The following is a 16,297-nucleotide window of genomic DNA, read 5'->3' on the forward strand; positions in this document are numbered from 1 at the left end:
TACCAGGAGGCCACAGCCCTGTGATACATAGATTAATAGAAATGGGTTAATTTAAGATGTGAGAGTTAGTTAATAAGAAGCCTGAGCTAATAGGCCAAACAGTGTTATAATTAATATAGTTTCTGTGTGATTATTCAGGTCTGGGTGGCCAGGAAACAAATGAATAGTCTCCACTTACACACCAGCAAAGGGGACTGAGGCAGGGTCTTTGATGGGACAGGAGGTGTTGGTTTTCTCCTTCTACCATGTGAGTTCCAGGGACCAGTTCAGATTGTCGAGCTTGGCAGCAAGCACCTTTACCCTCTGAGTCATCTCGAGATAGGATTTCTCTGTGTAGCCCTAGTTGTCCTGGAACTCGCTGTGTAGACCACACCATCCTCGAACTCACAGGATCTGCCTGCCTTTGCTTCCCAAATGCTGGGATTAAGGGCGTGTGCCACCACTGCCTGTCATGGCCCCCTTTTATATTCTTTTCTAATCTTGGCTTTTGAATCAAAGATCTAGCTTCCTGGAGGAATTCCAAACTGATCCAAGTATCCTAGCCCCCTGGAGCATGCCTGAACCTGGCTCCGTGACCCATTGTTTCTTGTGACTTGGGGTCTGTGTCCCTTCCTCCTTGAGTCCTTGGGGAATCCAGGAACACTCCTCTCACAGAGCCACGTGGGGTCCAGGTAGCCCCAGTGACCGTATTTGACTGAATCACAGGCCGTGGCAATCACTCTGTAGATTCAGCCTGGATGTCACCCTTCCTTCCCTTCCTTCTGTGCCAGCCCTGCCAGCTCCCGGCAAGAAATTTGCATCATGGGACAGCAGGAGGCTTTTAGGGACAACTCCTTCAAGCCATGGCCTCTCGAGCTCTCTCCCAGCTGTTCCTGGCCATGACTCTTCCTCTGCTGGAGCTGGAGTCAGCATCTGTCCCCACAGCCCAGTCAGTAAGTAGTGGGGTAAGGACCCTGGGGAGATCTGCAGAGACCACAACTGAAGCCTCCGACTGTGAGGGACCACAGGGTGTGGGATGAGAGGACAGGTGGAGGGAAGGAACGAGCTTGCAAGACCCCTAAGAAGCCAGTCTTCCTGTCCAGGGTGAGGGGACACTGCCATGTCTTTACCTGAGTCCCTGCGAAGTCCTGTGTCTCCTGCTGCACTTTGGATAAAGGCTCTCCAGCCGTGCCGGCAATTTAAAGTGGAAGGAGAGGAAGATCTTTGCAGGTCGCAGGTCGGAAGCGTATTGGCACAGAGGAGGGAGAAAGTCTGGGAGGAAGTGGTAGGGCCTCAACTTGCGCCGTGTAATCTGTTTTCTCAAAGGAAGGTAGCAATATCACGATCTACTTATCTACACCTCCTATCTCCAAATCTATTGCAACCCCCAGATCTTAATTCCATCTGTAGCTTTCTCTGAGTTTTATCTATACCCTGTCCTTATCTACATCTGTTTATTTTATAGCCATATCTATGGATCCACCAAGTTTTATTTGCTTTTATTTTATGTGTAGATCTGTTTTGCTGCCCAGGCTAGTCTTGAACTAGGAGCTTAAGGGATGCTCCTGCCTCGTTATCTTAAGTGCTGGGTTTGCAGGCTTGAGTCACCACACCTAGTTTCCTTCTGGTTTTATTATTTTTATTTTGGGGGTGGTGGCTACTGGTTTTTTGAGATGAAGGTTCACTCTGTAGCCTTGGCTGGCCTGGAACACACTACATAGCCTAGACTGACCTTGAAGTTGCTGCAAGTCTTCCTGCTTCAGCCTTCTAGGTGCTAGGATTGCACGCCTGTGTTGCCATCTAGTTTTAGAGACACAGGCACATGAGATTTTGAGAGGAAAGAGTGGGTTAAATTGCAGGCCCCTTGCCTCCCTGTCGGAGCTCTGGACCCAGCCACTTCAGTTAGCCTAGAGGCCCAGGGAGAGGTAGATTCAGGAAGGAGCTAAGCAAATCATGTTGACTCCCAGGGTGTGCCTGGTTCCTGGTTTTGGATGGGACTGCTGGCCCTATGAGGGTCCCTGGTAGTGTCTTTGTCCTCCCTCTTCTGAGTGGCTTTTCTCCATCCAGGTATTTACATTTGTCCTCAACCCAAAAAAAGATCTTCTAAGAGGACCAAGTCATACCAGAGAAGCCTGGCTGCCCCTGAGGTGCCCTGGGAGGAACTTGGGAGCAGCCTCTCCTCAGATCTCTTTCTTCTTGTCTCTTTCCAGGAACTCAGACCATCTGGAGAGAAGTCTGGGCAGCAACTGGACCAAAACAATGGAGTAGGGGGTGAGCGGGGGGGGGGGGGGGGCTGGTGGAGATGAGCAAGGATGAGGAAAGGAAGGAACAGGAGGGGGTGCAATAAGGTGGGCATAGCGAGAACAGGCTCTGGGAGGGCCAGATAGTCCTATACCAGCTACTAAGGAGGGCTGAGCAAGGACAGGCTCTGGGAGGACCAGATAGTCCTATACCAGCTACTAAGGAGGGAGGCCTGGAGAGGCATGTGCCCCTTTGCAACGATGGCATGGAGCTGTGGACCAGAATGCGTCTCTGCTAGGACAGGGGCTGGAGTTGACCAGCATCCTGTGTGTGCCTAGGCTGGCTCCAGGAGATGACATCTGCTTGTGTCCCCAGAAATGGCCAGCTGAGTTTGCAAAGTCAAAGGGGCCTCACCTGGGGCCTCACTGCCTCTTCTCCGCTGTGCCCTTTGCTTCTATAGAATCCGTACTGCTCTCCAGTTATGTGCAGCTGGAATTTTCAAACAGACCTTGGCCACAGGAACTCCCTGAGAACTTGTCTCTTCTTACTGCTTCAACATCCCTTCCCCCAAGAACGCTTACTGCCCTCAGCTTAACAACAGGTAGCAGTTGCATGGCAAAGGGGCTCCGTGGGAAGGATACACAGCCTCCCAACTCTCTAGCTAGCCAGCTTGCCCAAGATGCAGCGATCTCCCTAGCTCCCTCTCCCTGAGGGCTGCAGCAGGATCCATTCTCCCTGGCCCAGCCCCTTCCTTATCTCCCTCCCTTCTTGTTCACACCTCAGTGTTCTAACTTGAGCAGAGGGTACAAGAGGCAGACAGAGTGTGGGGAAATTTGCCGGTGTCCCCGTCCAGCGTGTTCTGCTGCTCTGAGTCCTGGGTGCAAAGGAAGTCCTCTTGAGTGGCTGGGTGGGTGGAACTGACCTCCTGGGACCTCAAGATTAGTGTCAGCCACCTGAGACCTCTCAGGAATCAGTTGCTGGTCCCACAGCCTCACTTTCTCAGCCTGCTTGCGTCTCTCTGTCACAGAATGTTATGTCAAACACAACAGGACAAAGTTCTGCACTTGCCGCTCTGGCTACCAGTGGAATGCTATGCTCTGCTCCCTCTATCCTACCTGCCTTGGCCACAGACCAGAAATCAGTTCCTGTATGTGTCTCAGCTTCCACGGTGCTGCCCTTGGCTACTGCCAGTTGCTGCCACCTGGTAAGGAGGGTGGGAACTTGGAGACTAGTATCCATTGCAAAGTGAAAAGAAACACTTCCTGGGTTGTTGGGGATGTTTGTTTTTGCTTTTTCTGGCAGCTAGTCCAAGCCCAGTTTCTCCTCTGGCTGGTAAAAGAAAGAAAGGGAAGGAGGGAGGGAGGGAGGGAGGGAGGGAGGGAGGAAGGAAGGAAGGAAGGAAAAAAAAAGAAAGGCCAGTTGTCACAGAAAGACACTAAACCTGAGCTTGGGACTTGAAAACTGAGACTAAAGAATGTGGTTCTGAAGGTCCATGGGCAAAGATGGGGGGCTGAGAGGAACCTTGCCTGAAGGAGCTTCAGCAGCCCCAAGTCCCTGGAAAATGGAAGTCCTGGGCCACTTCAGCTCTCGGGGCGGCGGGGGGTGGGATGGTGGTGTCTACAAGGCTGAGGTGTAGTAGGCATCTTCAGACACTCTTGCAAGGCAAAGGATGAAGTTCTGGGAAGTTATGCAGGGAATGGTGTGGAGAGGCGGGCTTCAGGAGGAGAGGAAGAGGAATTGCTAGCTGAGGCCCTTTCTCAAGCCCCTGTCTCTTACTTTCTTGCAGTTCCTGCAACCCTGACCCTGGACTCTCAGCTGCAAATGCCGAGGGACACCCTGAACCTCATTCTCCTCAAGACAGAGGAGGCTACCAACCTGAGATGGTACTTGCGGAACCCAGAGGACCCCAAACTCATCTTCCTACGGCCAGGGGCAAAAGTGACCCAGATGTCCAGTCAGGGCCAGGCGGGCCTCAGCGTCAGCCACTTATCCCGTCCCTGGACAGGTAGCCTTCAACTATCTATCTCTTCTCTCTCCTTTTCTCCCACAGGTTTTTGAGATAGAGTCCCACTCTGTAGCCCAGGCTGGCCTCAAACTCACAGCAATCCTCTTGCCTCAGCCTCCTGAGCGCTGATGGTACAAGCATGCGCCACCCACTTCTTTTTCTGCTTCTCGTGTTCTTTCCCTCTCGCGCCTCCTTCCCCTTTTTCCTCTTCTCCCCACTCACCTCTTCTGAACCATTTCCATCTTCCCATTTGTTGGGGAAGCAAATGCAGAGACTCATCATAGTGTGGAAAATTCGGTACAGCAGCCAGCTGTTTGCACTGTAGTCTGGGGTCCCTAAGACCCTTTCTTAGCGTCACAAAAACCCAATGTTGTCTTGATGCCCAAAGACGTAAAAACACAAACAAAAGGAGGGAATGTATGTGAGTTCAAGGTCAGGCTGGTTTACAAGAGCTAGTTCCAGGACAGGCTCCAAAGCTATAGAGAAACCCTGCTTCAAAAACAAAACAAAAGAACTTATGTTATTAAACATCTGTAGATCTCTGAAGTGTTTGAAGATGATCTATCTAAACTGTACCTCTTTTAACCTTGAAAACATACCTAATATGACTATAAGTTTAATTGTAATAGGTGACTAATTTGCATTTCCTTATTATCCTAAATTGTTGGTAATAACTCTAAAGAACTAGAAATTGCATTACCTTGTTAAAGAAGCTGTACAGGTGCAATACCTTGAACAAGATTAGAAATGTATGTACAGTACGTTTTAACAAAATTAATCTCAAATTTGTATCAATATACAAATAAGTCCAATCCAATGTAAAATATTTTTTTTTTTTGGTTTTTCGAGACAGGGTTTCTCTGTGGTTTTGGAGCCTGTCCTGGAACTAGCTCTTGTAGACCAGGCTGGTCTCGAACTCACAAAGATCCGCCTGCCTCTGCCTCCCGAGTGCTGGGATTAAAGGCGTGCGCCACCACCACCCGGCCCAATGTAAAATATTTAAAGCTAGTAGTAGATTCAATAATCTACCTTTTTATTTTATCATATCTATATCCTCTCTTTCTTCAGAGTAGATTCAATAATCTCCCTTTTATCCTATCTTATCTATATCCAATTTATTCTCTCGGCCGGCAAGCCCCACCTATTTCTCTCTCCTGCCTAGCTATTGACCGTTCAGCTCTTTATTAGAGCAATCAGGTGTTTTATTTAGACAGGCAAAGTAACACAGCTTCGTAGAGTTAAAAAAAAAAATGCAAGCCGGGCGGTGGTGGCGCACGCCTTTAATCCCAGCACTCGGGAGGCAGAGGCAGGCGGATCTCTGTGAGTTCGAGACCAGCCTGGTCTACAAGAGCTAGTTCCAGGACAGGCTCCAAAACCACAGAGAAACCCTATCTCAAAAAACCAAAAAAAAAAAAAATGCAGCATAAAAGAACGCAGCACATCTTTCATCATTAAACAAATGTTCCACAGCATAAACAAATGTAACATATCCCAAACTAATATCGCACAACAGGAGCAAATGTGGAGCAGCGGGCTTTCTTCTCTAAGTTAAAAGGACTGTGTGTAGGCTACAGATGTAGCTCTGGTTGGTAAAGTACTTGCCTAGCAGGCCTGAGGCCATGGGTTCAATTCCCAACACCTCATAAATCAGGCATGGTGGTGCACACCTATAATCTCAGTGCCCAGGAGGTAGAGGCAGGAAGATAAGATGTTCAAGATTATCCTTTAATTTATAGTGGCTTTGAGGCTGTGTGAAACCTCATATCAACCAAAAGAGGAAAGGGGGAAAAAAGAACCCAGAAAACATAACATCAAATGACAAAGAGACCCAGCCTCAAAACAGTTGGAAGATGGGAGCTGGAGAGATGGCTCAGTGGTTAAGAGCATTGCCTGCTCTTCCCAAGGTCCTGAGTTCAATTCCCAGCGACCACATGGTGGCTCACAACCATCTGTAATGGGGTCTGGTGCCCTCTTCTGGCCTGCAGGCATACACACAGACAGAATATTGTATAATAAATAAATAAATAAATAAATAAATAAATATTAAAAAAAAACAGTTGGAAGATAAGTGCCCACACCTAACCTGAGATTGTCCTCTGACCTTTACACATGCCATGGCACATGCCCACCCACACCGTAAACATGCTTGTGCATGTGTGTACATGCACACAAGCACACATGCAAACACAAGTGCAAAAACATTAGAGTTACTACTTTTCAGAAAACAAATATTCCTGCTAAAAATTCATAGTATGGGGGCATGTTAAAAACTGAGCCCTCAGCCAGGCAGTGGTGGTTTTAATCCCAGCACTTGGGAGACAGCGGCAGGTGGGTCTCTGTGAGTTCAAGACCAGCCTGGTCTACAGAGCTAGTTCCAGGACAGGCTCCAAAGCCACAGAGAAACCCTGTCTCGAAAAATCAAAAAACCTGAGACCTGTCGGTTCCAGCTGAGAAAAGGCTGGCGCACAGTTCCTCATGTTGTGGTGACCCCCAACCATAAAATTATTTTCGTTGCTACTTCGTAACTGTAATATTGCTCCTGTTACAAATCGTAATATAAATTTCTGTGTTTTTTGATTGTCTTAGGTAACACCTGTGAAGGGGTCATTCAACTCCCAAAGGGGTCACGACCTTCAGGTTGAGAAGCTCTGGTCTAGATACTAAATGACAGCATAGCCCTGGAAGGGTAGCACTGGGGGAGGGACTCCCCTTAGAGCTCATCAGCCCTAAAATGGACAGGCCAAGAGCCCCTTCCACAGATCCCTTTCTCCCCGGGGAGGGAATGTTCTCCATCCTGGGACCTTCTGGCTGGGAGTTAGCTCTTGGTGCTGAGCAGAGGTGGGGTAGTTTGAGGGCCTGGACTGTGACTTAGCAAGCAGTGGAGAGCTGGCTTCCAGGCAGACCTGGGCGAGCCACCACACGGAGCAGGTCTGTCTCTGCAGGTACGTACGTGAGCATCTTCGAGGCCCAGGGATTCATGTGGGAACTGGATCAGGTGGTGCAGGTACCCTTGGAGGAGAAGGAAGTGGTTCTGCTTCCAGACAAGCTGTCCATCTCCTGTGCCGCCTCCACTGGCTTCCAGCTGAGCTGCTGCTTCCCACGCACAAACTTGGCCTACACTGCTACCTGGAGTCCCGGGGAGGGCAGCGAAGGTAGGAGACGAGCAAAGATGACCTGACTGGTCTCTTTGGGCAGCAAAGGCTAGTTGGGGATGGGAGTCGGGTGTCCATGCTCAACAATATTTTCACCCCGTCACCCCTTCTTCTCTCACACACCTCCACTTGCAGTAAACTCCATGAGGTTAGTTTAACAATATCCTATTTTTAAAAAGGAGGAAACTGGGGGCTGGAGAGTTGGCTTGTTGGTTAAGAGCATTTGACTGCTCTTTCAGAGGTCCTGAGTTCAATTCCCAGCACCCACATGGTGACTCACAACCTCCTGTGATGGGATCTGGTTCCTCTTCTGGTGTGCATGAAGACAGAGCACTCATGTACATAAAATACATGAATGAATAAATCTTTAAAAAGGGGGTGTACACTGTGCCCCATCCCTGCCAGGTGTAGGGGCAGGCTGGCCCCTGCATTCCTGGGGTGGGGCCTGAGGGTGAGGCAAGAAGCATAAGCCCTTTCTGTACCTCTCTGCTGAGGTGCAGCACTCATCCTGGGCCCTCCATTTTACAAGCCCCTCCCTTAGCCCTGTCTCATGCCTTGGCCTCCTGCCCCCATCGAAGCCATCAGGCAGGAACCTTCCTATACTACAGAAGGGCCAGGGATTCCCACACTTGACCCTTCCCCCCCCCCGCCCAAGGAACTTGGCCTTGGGAGAGAGGGGAGATGTTGCTTAGCTGATCCCACCCTGACCCAGAGGAAACTTCTATTTATTTATAAGCTTTTGTTTACACCCTGGAGTGACCCCTTCCTCCAGGGGTCTTGGGAGGGGAAACCCAGGGCCTCTGTGACCCCTCCTTCTTCCCCAAACCCCCCATTAGTATTTAACTGCCAAATGAGATTCCTGCAGGCTCCCCCTTTTCTATGGGGGGGGGTCATGGTGCTGTACCCTCCCCTCTGCTTACATCTCCCCTCCCACACCACTGTATGGCATATCACTAGTTCCCTATTTTTTTGCAAAACAAAGAGATGGAAACTCCAAAAAAGGGGGAGCCCTGGGGCTATAGAGATGGCTTAGTATTAAAAGCACTTGCTGCTCTTCCCGAGGACCCGAGATCAGTTGGTGGCACTCATGCCAGGCGGCTCAGCACAAGTGACCCCAACTGCAGCGCGTCCGTGGGCTCTTGCATCCACACAAAGATACATATATGTGCACGTAATTCAAACTAAGGTGAATTTTTTTTCTTGTTGTTTGTTTAGTTTTTGTTTCTCAAGACAGGGTTTTTCTGTGTAACAGTCCTGGCTATCCTAGAACTCGCTTTGCAGACCAGGCTGGCCTTGAACTCCCTGAGATGAGCCTACTTCTTTCTCCAAAGTGCTGGGATTAAAGGTGTGTGTCACCACTGCCCAGCTAAAATGAATCTTTTTAGCCTGAATAAATATTTTAAAATCTATTGAAACTGAGTGCCAGGGCTAGAGACCCAATAGGGCTCACAGTCAGCAAAACCCACATTCTGTCCCCAGCATCTGGAAGCTGACAAACCATTCAGCTCTCCCTCACTGCTTCACCTTCAAAGACCACCCAGAAGTGGCATTTTAGGACCTGCTTAGCTCTCATCTGCCTCAGCCAGGGATGGTCCACTTTCCTCTTCTGTCCTCCCTCAGTGTCCTTGCAGAATATGTCGGATTCCCAGTGCCTGGTGCTGACCGCTCAGCACTGCCCAGCAGCCGATACCACATACATGTGTACCCTCCACAGTCAGAACCTGGCTCCTTTCACGGCTCCGGTCTCCATCACCATCATCCGGGGTATGTGGGCCTTGGGTCCCAGTCGACTGACCTCTAAGAGGCTTGTCCTTGGAACTCGGGGTCTCTTTGTTGTTCCTCTGCCTCTGGCCACCTAGTCAGGTATCAAGGCCTGCCTAGGTTATGGTCAGAGCAAAGGCTCTGGCTATATCTTGGCTTCTGAGGCCTCACTCTTCCTTATTCAGATGGAGACACGACCTGCCCCATGGACTTCTCGGTGGTCGACTGGAATGTCACCAAGGCTGGCTTTGTGGCACAGGCTCCATGTCCTGTGAATAAGAGGGGCATGGTAAAGAGGCTCTGTGGGTCTGATGGCATCTGGGGACCCGTCCAGAGCAGTTGCACAGAGGCAAAGATCCTAAACTTGTGTCTTAAAGCCAAGGTAAAACTGCTATCTCCATGACTCTCCCAATAAACTACACCTGCCCGCCTGCCGGACTGCCTATCCGCCTCTGCCTGCCTGTCTGCCTGCCTATCTGCCTCTGCCTGCCCGCCTGCCCAGCCGCCTTACTGCCTACTTGCCTGCCTGCATTCACTCTCTCCCTCAATGCCTCTCCTTCTCCTTCCCTTAGAATTCAGATTCAGGAACCTTTCCTGATGCCAGCTTACCTGTTATTAAATATCAGCCTCTCTCATCTGGACCCCTAGCTGTCCAAGGGAGGAAGAGTGGGTCCTCCAGGGGTGGGAGTGGGGTGGGCTAGGTGGGTGTTTGTTTCAAACCACAGTCCCATCAAGTGGCATCTGTCCTCTTAATATGTCCATTCCATCCATCTGCCCGTGTACTCCCCTCCCCTCTCTGCTTCCTGCTCCTCCGAGGGATCTGGAGGACCTCTCAGAGGGACAAGGGGGAAGATATGACCCCTCCATGGTAAGGATTTCCCACTGTCTTTTCTGTCAGCTGCTGCTGGAAGGCCAGGGAAAGCCCCATGAAGAGATTCCATGTATCCTGAGTCAGCTGCGAGAGCAGGTGGACGTGGCCAGCACCCCCACTGACTTACAAAAATTGCTGCACACTGTGACCTTAGTGGCTGATGTGGTAGCAAAGACAAGAGCAGAGCTTACAGAGAGTTCCCTGAAGGTAAGCTCCCGGAGCCACACTGGGAGCCAGCTGGGAAGGGTGGAGGGGAGGCTCTTTCATTATGGACTTCTGCCTTTCTGGCATCATGTGGTCAGCCCAACAGGGACCATTGTAGAATCCAGGTGTTGGCCCCTGCTTCCTCTGTTCTTAAAGACCAGTCTCCAAAGCCATGGAGAGTAAAGAAAGCCTGGTGCTGGAAGGGGTGGGAGGCTTTACTTTCAGAGACATGTACGGGTACACAGCATGGGAACAACACATAAGCACACACACACACACACACACACACACACACACACATGCATCATACAACCCAATAGCCACAGAGACACTCAGGCACTGCCAGGCAACCAGGGGATGGTGGCGCACACCTTTAATCCCAGCACTCAGGAGGCAGAGGCAGGTGGATCTCTGAGTTTAAGGCTAGCCTGGTCTGCTGAGTGGGTTTCAGAACAGCCAAGGCTACACAGAAAAAACCATGTTTCAAAAAAACAAAAAACAAGAAAAAAAGGATAACAAGAGGCAATGATACCACGCAGCCTTCCGGTCAGCCATTAAACTGCAGTGACGGCCACACAGACCTCATGTGGCTCTCAACTTCAAAATGGTTGCTCCCTGCCCCTGGCCGTCATTCCTAGCTTTGCAGAACTGGACCAGTTATGGAGATGATGAAGGACCGTTGTAGGACTTGGGCAGTCGGTCCCAAGGGATGCAAGTGGCAGAAGAGGCTTTAGGCAGAGATCTAGGTGTGCTATGGAGACAGGGCCTCATTCCTCTGATCTAGACGGTCGCTTCCACAGACCTGCCCTCCTATAACCTTTTTTTCTCCAGCCCTGGGTCTTGCCATGGAGGGAAGGGGTGGGGTCTGCAGGTCCTAGGGCCCCTGTAGACTCTGCAAATCGCATATACCTGCTACTGTTGTCACTACAGGATCTCCTGACAATCACAGACAAGATTCTAGACATGAACATCAGCTCTCTGTGGACTCTGGCCCAGGCCCAGGCACCCTCAATGGGCTCAGATTTCCTGAAGGCTGTGGAGACCCTGGTCCACAGCTTGAGCCCACAGCAGCTTCCTTTCTCCTTCAGCTCATCTAATGTGCTTCTGCAGAACCAGCTCCTCAGACACACCTCTCCTCCTGGCTACCAAATGTCCTTCTCTACCCGGCCCCTCCTGCAGGCACAGATCCCATGGTATTCACTGGCCCCGCTGGTCCACAATGGATCTAATGTCAGTATTACTAGCCTAGTACTGCAAAAGCTGGACCACCGTCTGCCCTCAAGCTATACACAAGGGCTGTGGAACGCCTCCTATACCACTCCTGGACTGATCCTGGTGGTCTCCATCACAGCAGATAGCCAGGCCTTCACACAGGTAGAGCTTATCATGGACTTCGAAGACATGAATGGAGCCCTGCACTGTGTCTTCTGGGACCACAGTCTCTACCAGGGTCAGGGGGGTTGGTCAGATAAAGGGTGCCAGGTACAGGCAGCCAACACCAGCAACACCACTCAGTGTGTTTGCCAGCATCTCACCGCCTTTTCCATCCTCATGTCCCGACACACCGTCCCAACAGATCCCATCCTGGAACTGCTGAGCCAGGTGGGGGTTGGGGCTTCTATCCTGGCACTGCTGGTGTGCCTGGTTATCTACAGGCTGGTGTGGGGAGCTGTTGTCAGGAACAAAATCGCCTTCTTCCGCCATGCTGCCCTGTATAACATGGTCATCTGCTTGCTGGCCGCAGACACATGTTTCCTGGGAAGTCCGTTCCTTCCTTCAGGGTACCACAGCCTGTTCTGCCTGGTCACTGCTTTCCTGTGTCACTTTTTCTACCTGGCCACTTTTTTCTGGATGCTGGCCCAGGCCCTGGTGCTGGCCCACCAACTGCTGTTTGTTTTCCATCAGCTGTCCAAGTACTTGGTTCTCTCCCTGATGGTGATCCTGGGCTACCTGTGCCCACTGGGGTTTGCAGGCATCACCCTGGGCCTCTACTTGCCTCAAAGGAAATACCTGTGGGAGGGGAAATGCTTGCTGAATGAAGACGGAACGCTGCATGCCTTCAGTGAGCCGGTGCTGGTCATCGTCGGTGTAAACGGATTGGTCCTCGTCATAGCCGTGCTGAAGCTCCTAAGGCCTTCGCTGTCTGAGGGACCCCCGGTGGAGAAGCGCCAAGCTCTGGTGGGGGTGCTTAAAGCCCTGCTTATCCTCACGCCCATCTTCGGCCTCACCTGGGTACTGGGCGTGGCTGTAGTATTTGCTCAAGACTCCGTGGTCTCTCACTATATCTTCACCGTTCTCAACAGCCTCCAGGTGAGTAGCGAGTGTGAGGTGGCTAAATGGTGGTCTAAGTCACTGCCAATCGCCAGGCTCAAGAGTTTTAGAAGGGAGCCGGGCGGTGGTGGCACACGCCTTTAATCCCAGCACTTGGGAGGCAGAGGCACGCAGATCTCTGTGAGTTCGAGACCAGCCTGGTCTACAAGAGCTAGTTCCAGGACAGGCTCCAAAACCACAGCGAAACCCAGTCTCGAAAAAGCAAAAAAATAAAGAGTTTTAGGAGGGGATTGAATGTAGATCCCAGTTCCTTTACTGCCTCACTGGATAACTTTGGGCAAATTATACAACCTCTCTGAGCTCTGGTTTTCTTTTTTCTTTTTTTAATTATTTTTATTGAGCTGTATATTTTTCTTCATTCCCTTCCCTTCCTCTCCCCTCCCCTTCTACCCTCTCCCATGGTCCCCATGCTCCCAATTTACTCAGGAGATCTCGTCTTTTTCTACTTCCCATGTCTCTCTTAGGGTCCTCATTGTTGTCTAGGTTCTCAGGATTGTGAATTGTAGACTGCTTTTCTTTGATTTATGTCTAAAAGCCACTTATGAGTGAGTACATGTGATATTTGTCTTTTTGGGTCTGCGTTACCTCACTCAATATGATGTTTTCTAGCTCCATCCACTTGCCCACAAATTTCAAGATGTCTTTTTTTTTTCTGCTGTGTAGTACTCCATTATGTAAATGTACCACATTTTTCTTTTCCATTCTTTGGTTGAGGGGCATTTAGGTTGTTTCCAGGTTCTGGCTATGACAAACAAAGCTGCTATGAACATAGCTGAGTACATGTCCTTGTGGCATGATAGAACCTCTGGTTTTCTTACCATCGTGACAAAGTCTAGACATCATCAGTGCCTAATCTTAACCCAGTCCTAAGAATGGCACCGTGAGGGCCTGTGAGATGGCTCAGCAGGTGAAGATGCCTTCTGCCAAGCCTGACATCAGAGTTTGATCCCTGGACCCTAGATGGTGGAAGGAAAGAACCGACTCCCTCACACTGTCCTCTGACCTCCACGTGTACACTGTAGCGTGTACACAGGATCATGCATGCACACGTGCACACCCAACCCAAATGATGCTGATAGGTGCCGACACTGAGGAGGCAACTTAGGGTACGGACTAGAAAAAGGGTCTGAGAACAGAAGCTGAGGAGGGGGGGCGAGAAGTGAGCCTTCCCCCACACTAACCTGCTCCCCAACTCCCCTCTCCTCAGGGCGTCTTCATCTTAGTGTTTGGCTGCCTTACAGACAAGAAGGTGAGTGCCCAGTTAGCCCCCCACACTCCTGACCTAGAGGCCAAAATGTCCTCGGCACAGGCAGGTATCTGTCTACCTTCCCTTCAGGTACTACAGGCCTTGCGCAAACGCTTCCAAGGTACCCGGTCCTCCAACTCTGCCATCTCCCTGGTGAGTTGCCCCAAGCCTCAGCTGTCTGTGACCAGCCATCCTCCAGCCCTCCCTAGGAGAAATGGACCCAGCTTGGAGAGGAGAGTTAGGGGCTCTTTTGCAGCAAGCAGCTTTCAGACTCAGTTTCTCCAGCTGCAGGGATGGGGAGGTGGGCAGACCAGCATGCACAGTCAGAATGGGGTTTGGGGGTTGTGGGTGACCACACCTGGACAGTGGTGATACTCCACTTCATAGACTCCCCCATTTAATACTCTGTTCCATGTCAACATTTGGAGGGAAAAAAAGTTGGACCCCGTGGGACCTATGTAGCGGATCCCAAAGTTCCCGGAAGGGCTGGCGAAACTATCCGAATGGATATAGCCTCTTCACAGTTGGGTGGGTTGTAATAAAGATCACCCCAGCTGGGCCTTTCTACTTCTCCCTAGGCTACAAATGAAACCTATACTTCGGAACCCAGCAAAGAAAGAAGTGAACATGCCAGGTGAGGGGAAGAAGCAGAGTGAGTAATGGCGGGAAAGAGGCTGTAGCAAGAGTCTCCAGACCAAGTCTCCCGGACGCTCCCCCGATGCAGGGGGCGGGGTCAGATCCAAAACAAGCATATCCTAAGCATATCCTGATGCCTCAGATCTTAGGTTTACACTTTGAGAAAGGGTCTCGCTAAGTTACCAAGGCTGGCCTTGAACTCACCCTAACCAACAGGACTTGAACTTGTGACCTCCCTACTTCCACCATCCAGGTGATTGGCCAACAGGCATGTGACATCATACCTAACTCGGCCCAACTTCCTGGCAAGCAGCTCCCCACCCAGCAAAGCCTTACCCCAGCGGGTGTGGCCATCCCTGAGTGCGCAGCGGTGCTAAGGCAAAGCAAATTAACTAGGATCTAGCTCATCCCAGAGATTCCCTTCCATGATACCAACTTTTAAATTATCTGGAAAAACCCTCGCCTCAGTTAGATGTGGTGTGTATCACTGTAAGCAGGAGGAGCAGGAGTTCAAGTCCAGTCTAGACTACATAGCGAGAGTCTGTCAAGCAAGAACAGAGAAACTATATCCAGACCTGTTCATATATAACGTGTGTGTCCGTCTGTCGGTGCGTGTCTGTGTGTTACACCAGCCAACCAATACGGCCTTGAATGACTTGCCCTAGTGGGTCTTCTATCTGGAGAGGAGAGTTGTTTACACAGAAAAGCCAGAGTGTCCTGTCCCCCAGCTCTGAGCTTCAGGGCGACCTTTGTTCCAGGATGAACCATGCCTGAGCTCACGTTCCTGGCAAGGGAGGTGAGGGCGTGTGCTGGAACCCACCAGATGAGTCCCAGGCCATATTCTGAGCACTCTCCACTCCTTGCTCAGGAAAGACAGGTTTTCGTTTTCATCAGTCATAGACAGCTCCTCACGCGGCTCAGCAGTCCAGAGCCCCTGGTATCCAAGCAAAGTACATGAAAAGAATTAGCGAAAGCTACCTAGTGACCTGATGTAAAAGTCTGCTTTTGCTGAAAAAACAAAAAGAAAAAAAATACAAACAGATGTCAACATTCCAGAGAACTACAAGAAAAGCAGTTTTAATCAGCAATGAACTCAACAGTGTGTGTGACAGACACAAGGAAAATGTTTTTAATGTCACTACTGAGTGATTCCTTTGTTCTTTCTTTTTGATAGTTATGAAGAAAATATGACTGATTGACAGGAACCTGTGATCTTCCGAACACTGAAGATGAAGGACAGCATTCATTTTCTTTGGGGACAGTATTTAGTTACAAAGTCCTTTTGTTGGTAGTTTTTTTTTTTTTTAACTCTTTACTCTTTGGCTCTTTGGGAGGCCTGCCACCCAGATCCCAAATAAATCACATAGAAACATATTCTTACTTATAAATGCCCCACCTTAGCTTGGCTTACTCTAGCCAGCGTTTCTTAAATTATCCCATCTTTTGCTTCCGGGCTTTTACCTTTCTCTGTTTCTGTATAACTTTCTTCTTATTCTGTGGCTGGCTCCTTGAGTCCTCCCCCTTTTGTTTCTTGATCCCTTTTCCTCCCAGATTTCTCCTTCTATTTATTCTTTCTGCTGGCTAGTCCCACCTATCCTTTCTCCTGCCTTGCTATTCGCTGTTTATTTCTTTATTAGACCAATCAGGTGTTTTAGACAGGCAAAGTAACGCAGCTCCACAGAGTTAAACAAATGTTCCACAGCCTAAACAAATGTAACACACCTTTAACTCATATTCCATAATAGTCCTTACTAATATAACTGCCTTTAAAACACATCAAAAGAGGCCATTTACTAGTCAATGAAGTTGCGCATACGCGGCATAGAAAAAAATCCAGAGTGATAGTGACTTTACCTATTAAAGCAGATGAC

General features: G+C 49.9%; 1 protein-coding gene across 1 annotated transcript; it reads left to right on the top strand.

The window, feature by feature from the left end:
• The first annotated feature begins 842 nt into the window (after positions 1–842).
• LOC121439729 (adhesion G-protein coupled receptor F3-like) lies at positions 843–15,625 on the top strand. Its single transcript, XM_041640334.1, has 14 exons — positions 843–932; positions 2,190–2,250; positions 2,681–2,821; positions 3,248–3,424; positions 4,007–4,225; positions 7,168–7,377; positions 8,998–9,141; positions 9,324–9,520; positions 10,037–10,216; positions 11,144–12,523; positions 13,752–13,793; positions 13,881–13,943; positions 14,369–14,424; positions 15,601–15,625. The coding sequence occupies exons 1-14, from the start codon at positions 843–845 to the stop codon at positions 15,623–15,625; spliced, it is 2,985 nt and encodes a 994-aa protein (XP_041496268.1).
• Positions 15,626–16,297: the final 672 nt, after the last annotated feature.

This window comes from Microtus oregoni, unplaced genomic scaffold (assembly GCF_018167655.1).
Source record: "Microtus oregoni isolate MIOR12 unplaced genomic scaffold, Mior012 000062F_ref0000492, whole genome shotgun sequence".
In the NCBI taxonomy this organism is placed as follows: Eukaryota; Metazoa; Chordata; class Mammalia; order Rodentia; family Cricetidae; genus Microtus; species Microtus oregoni.

Bases quoted from the DNA above. Each gene is read 5' to 3' on its own strand.
- LOC121439729 (XM_041640334.1), top strand. From the start codon at position 843: ATGGCCTCTCGAGCTCTCTCCCAGCTGTTCCTGGCCATGACTCTTCCT. The intron at 4,226-7,167 runs GTAGCCTTCAAC...CTGTCTCTGCAG, and splicing joins CTTATCCCGTCCCTGGACAG to GTACGTACGTGAGCATCTTC. The intron at 9,142-9,323 runs GTATGTGGGCCT...TTCCTTATTCAG, and splicing joins CTCCATCACCATCATCCGGG to ATGGAGACACGACCTGCCCC.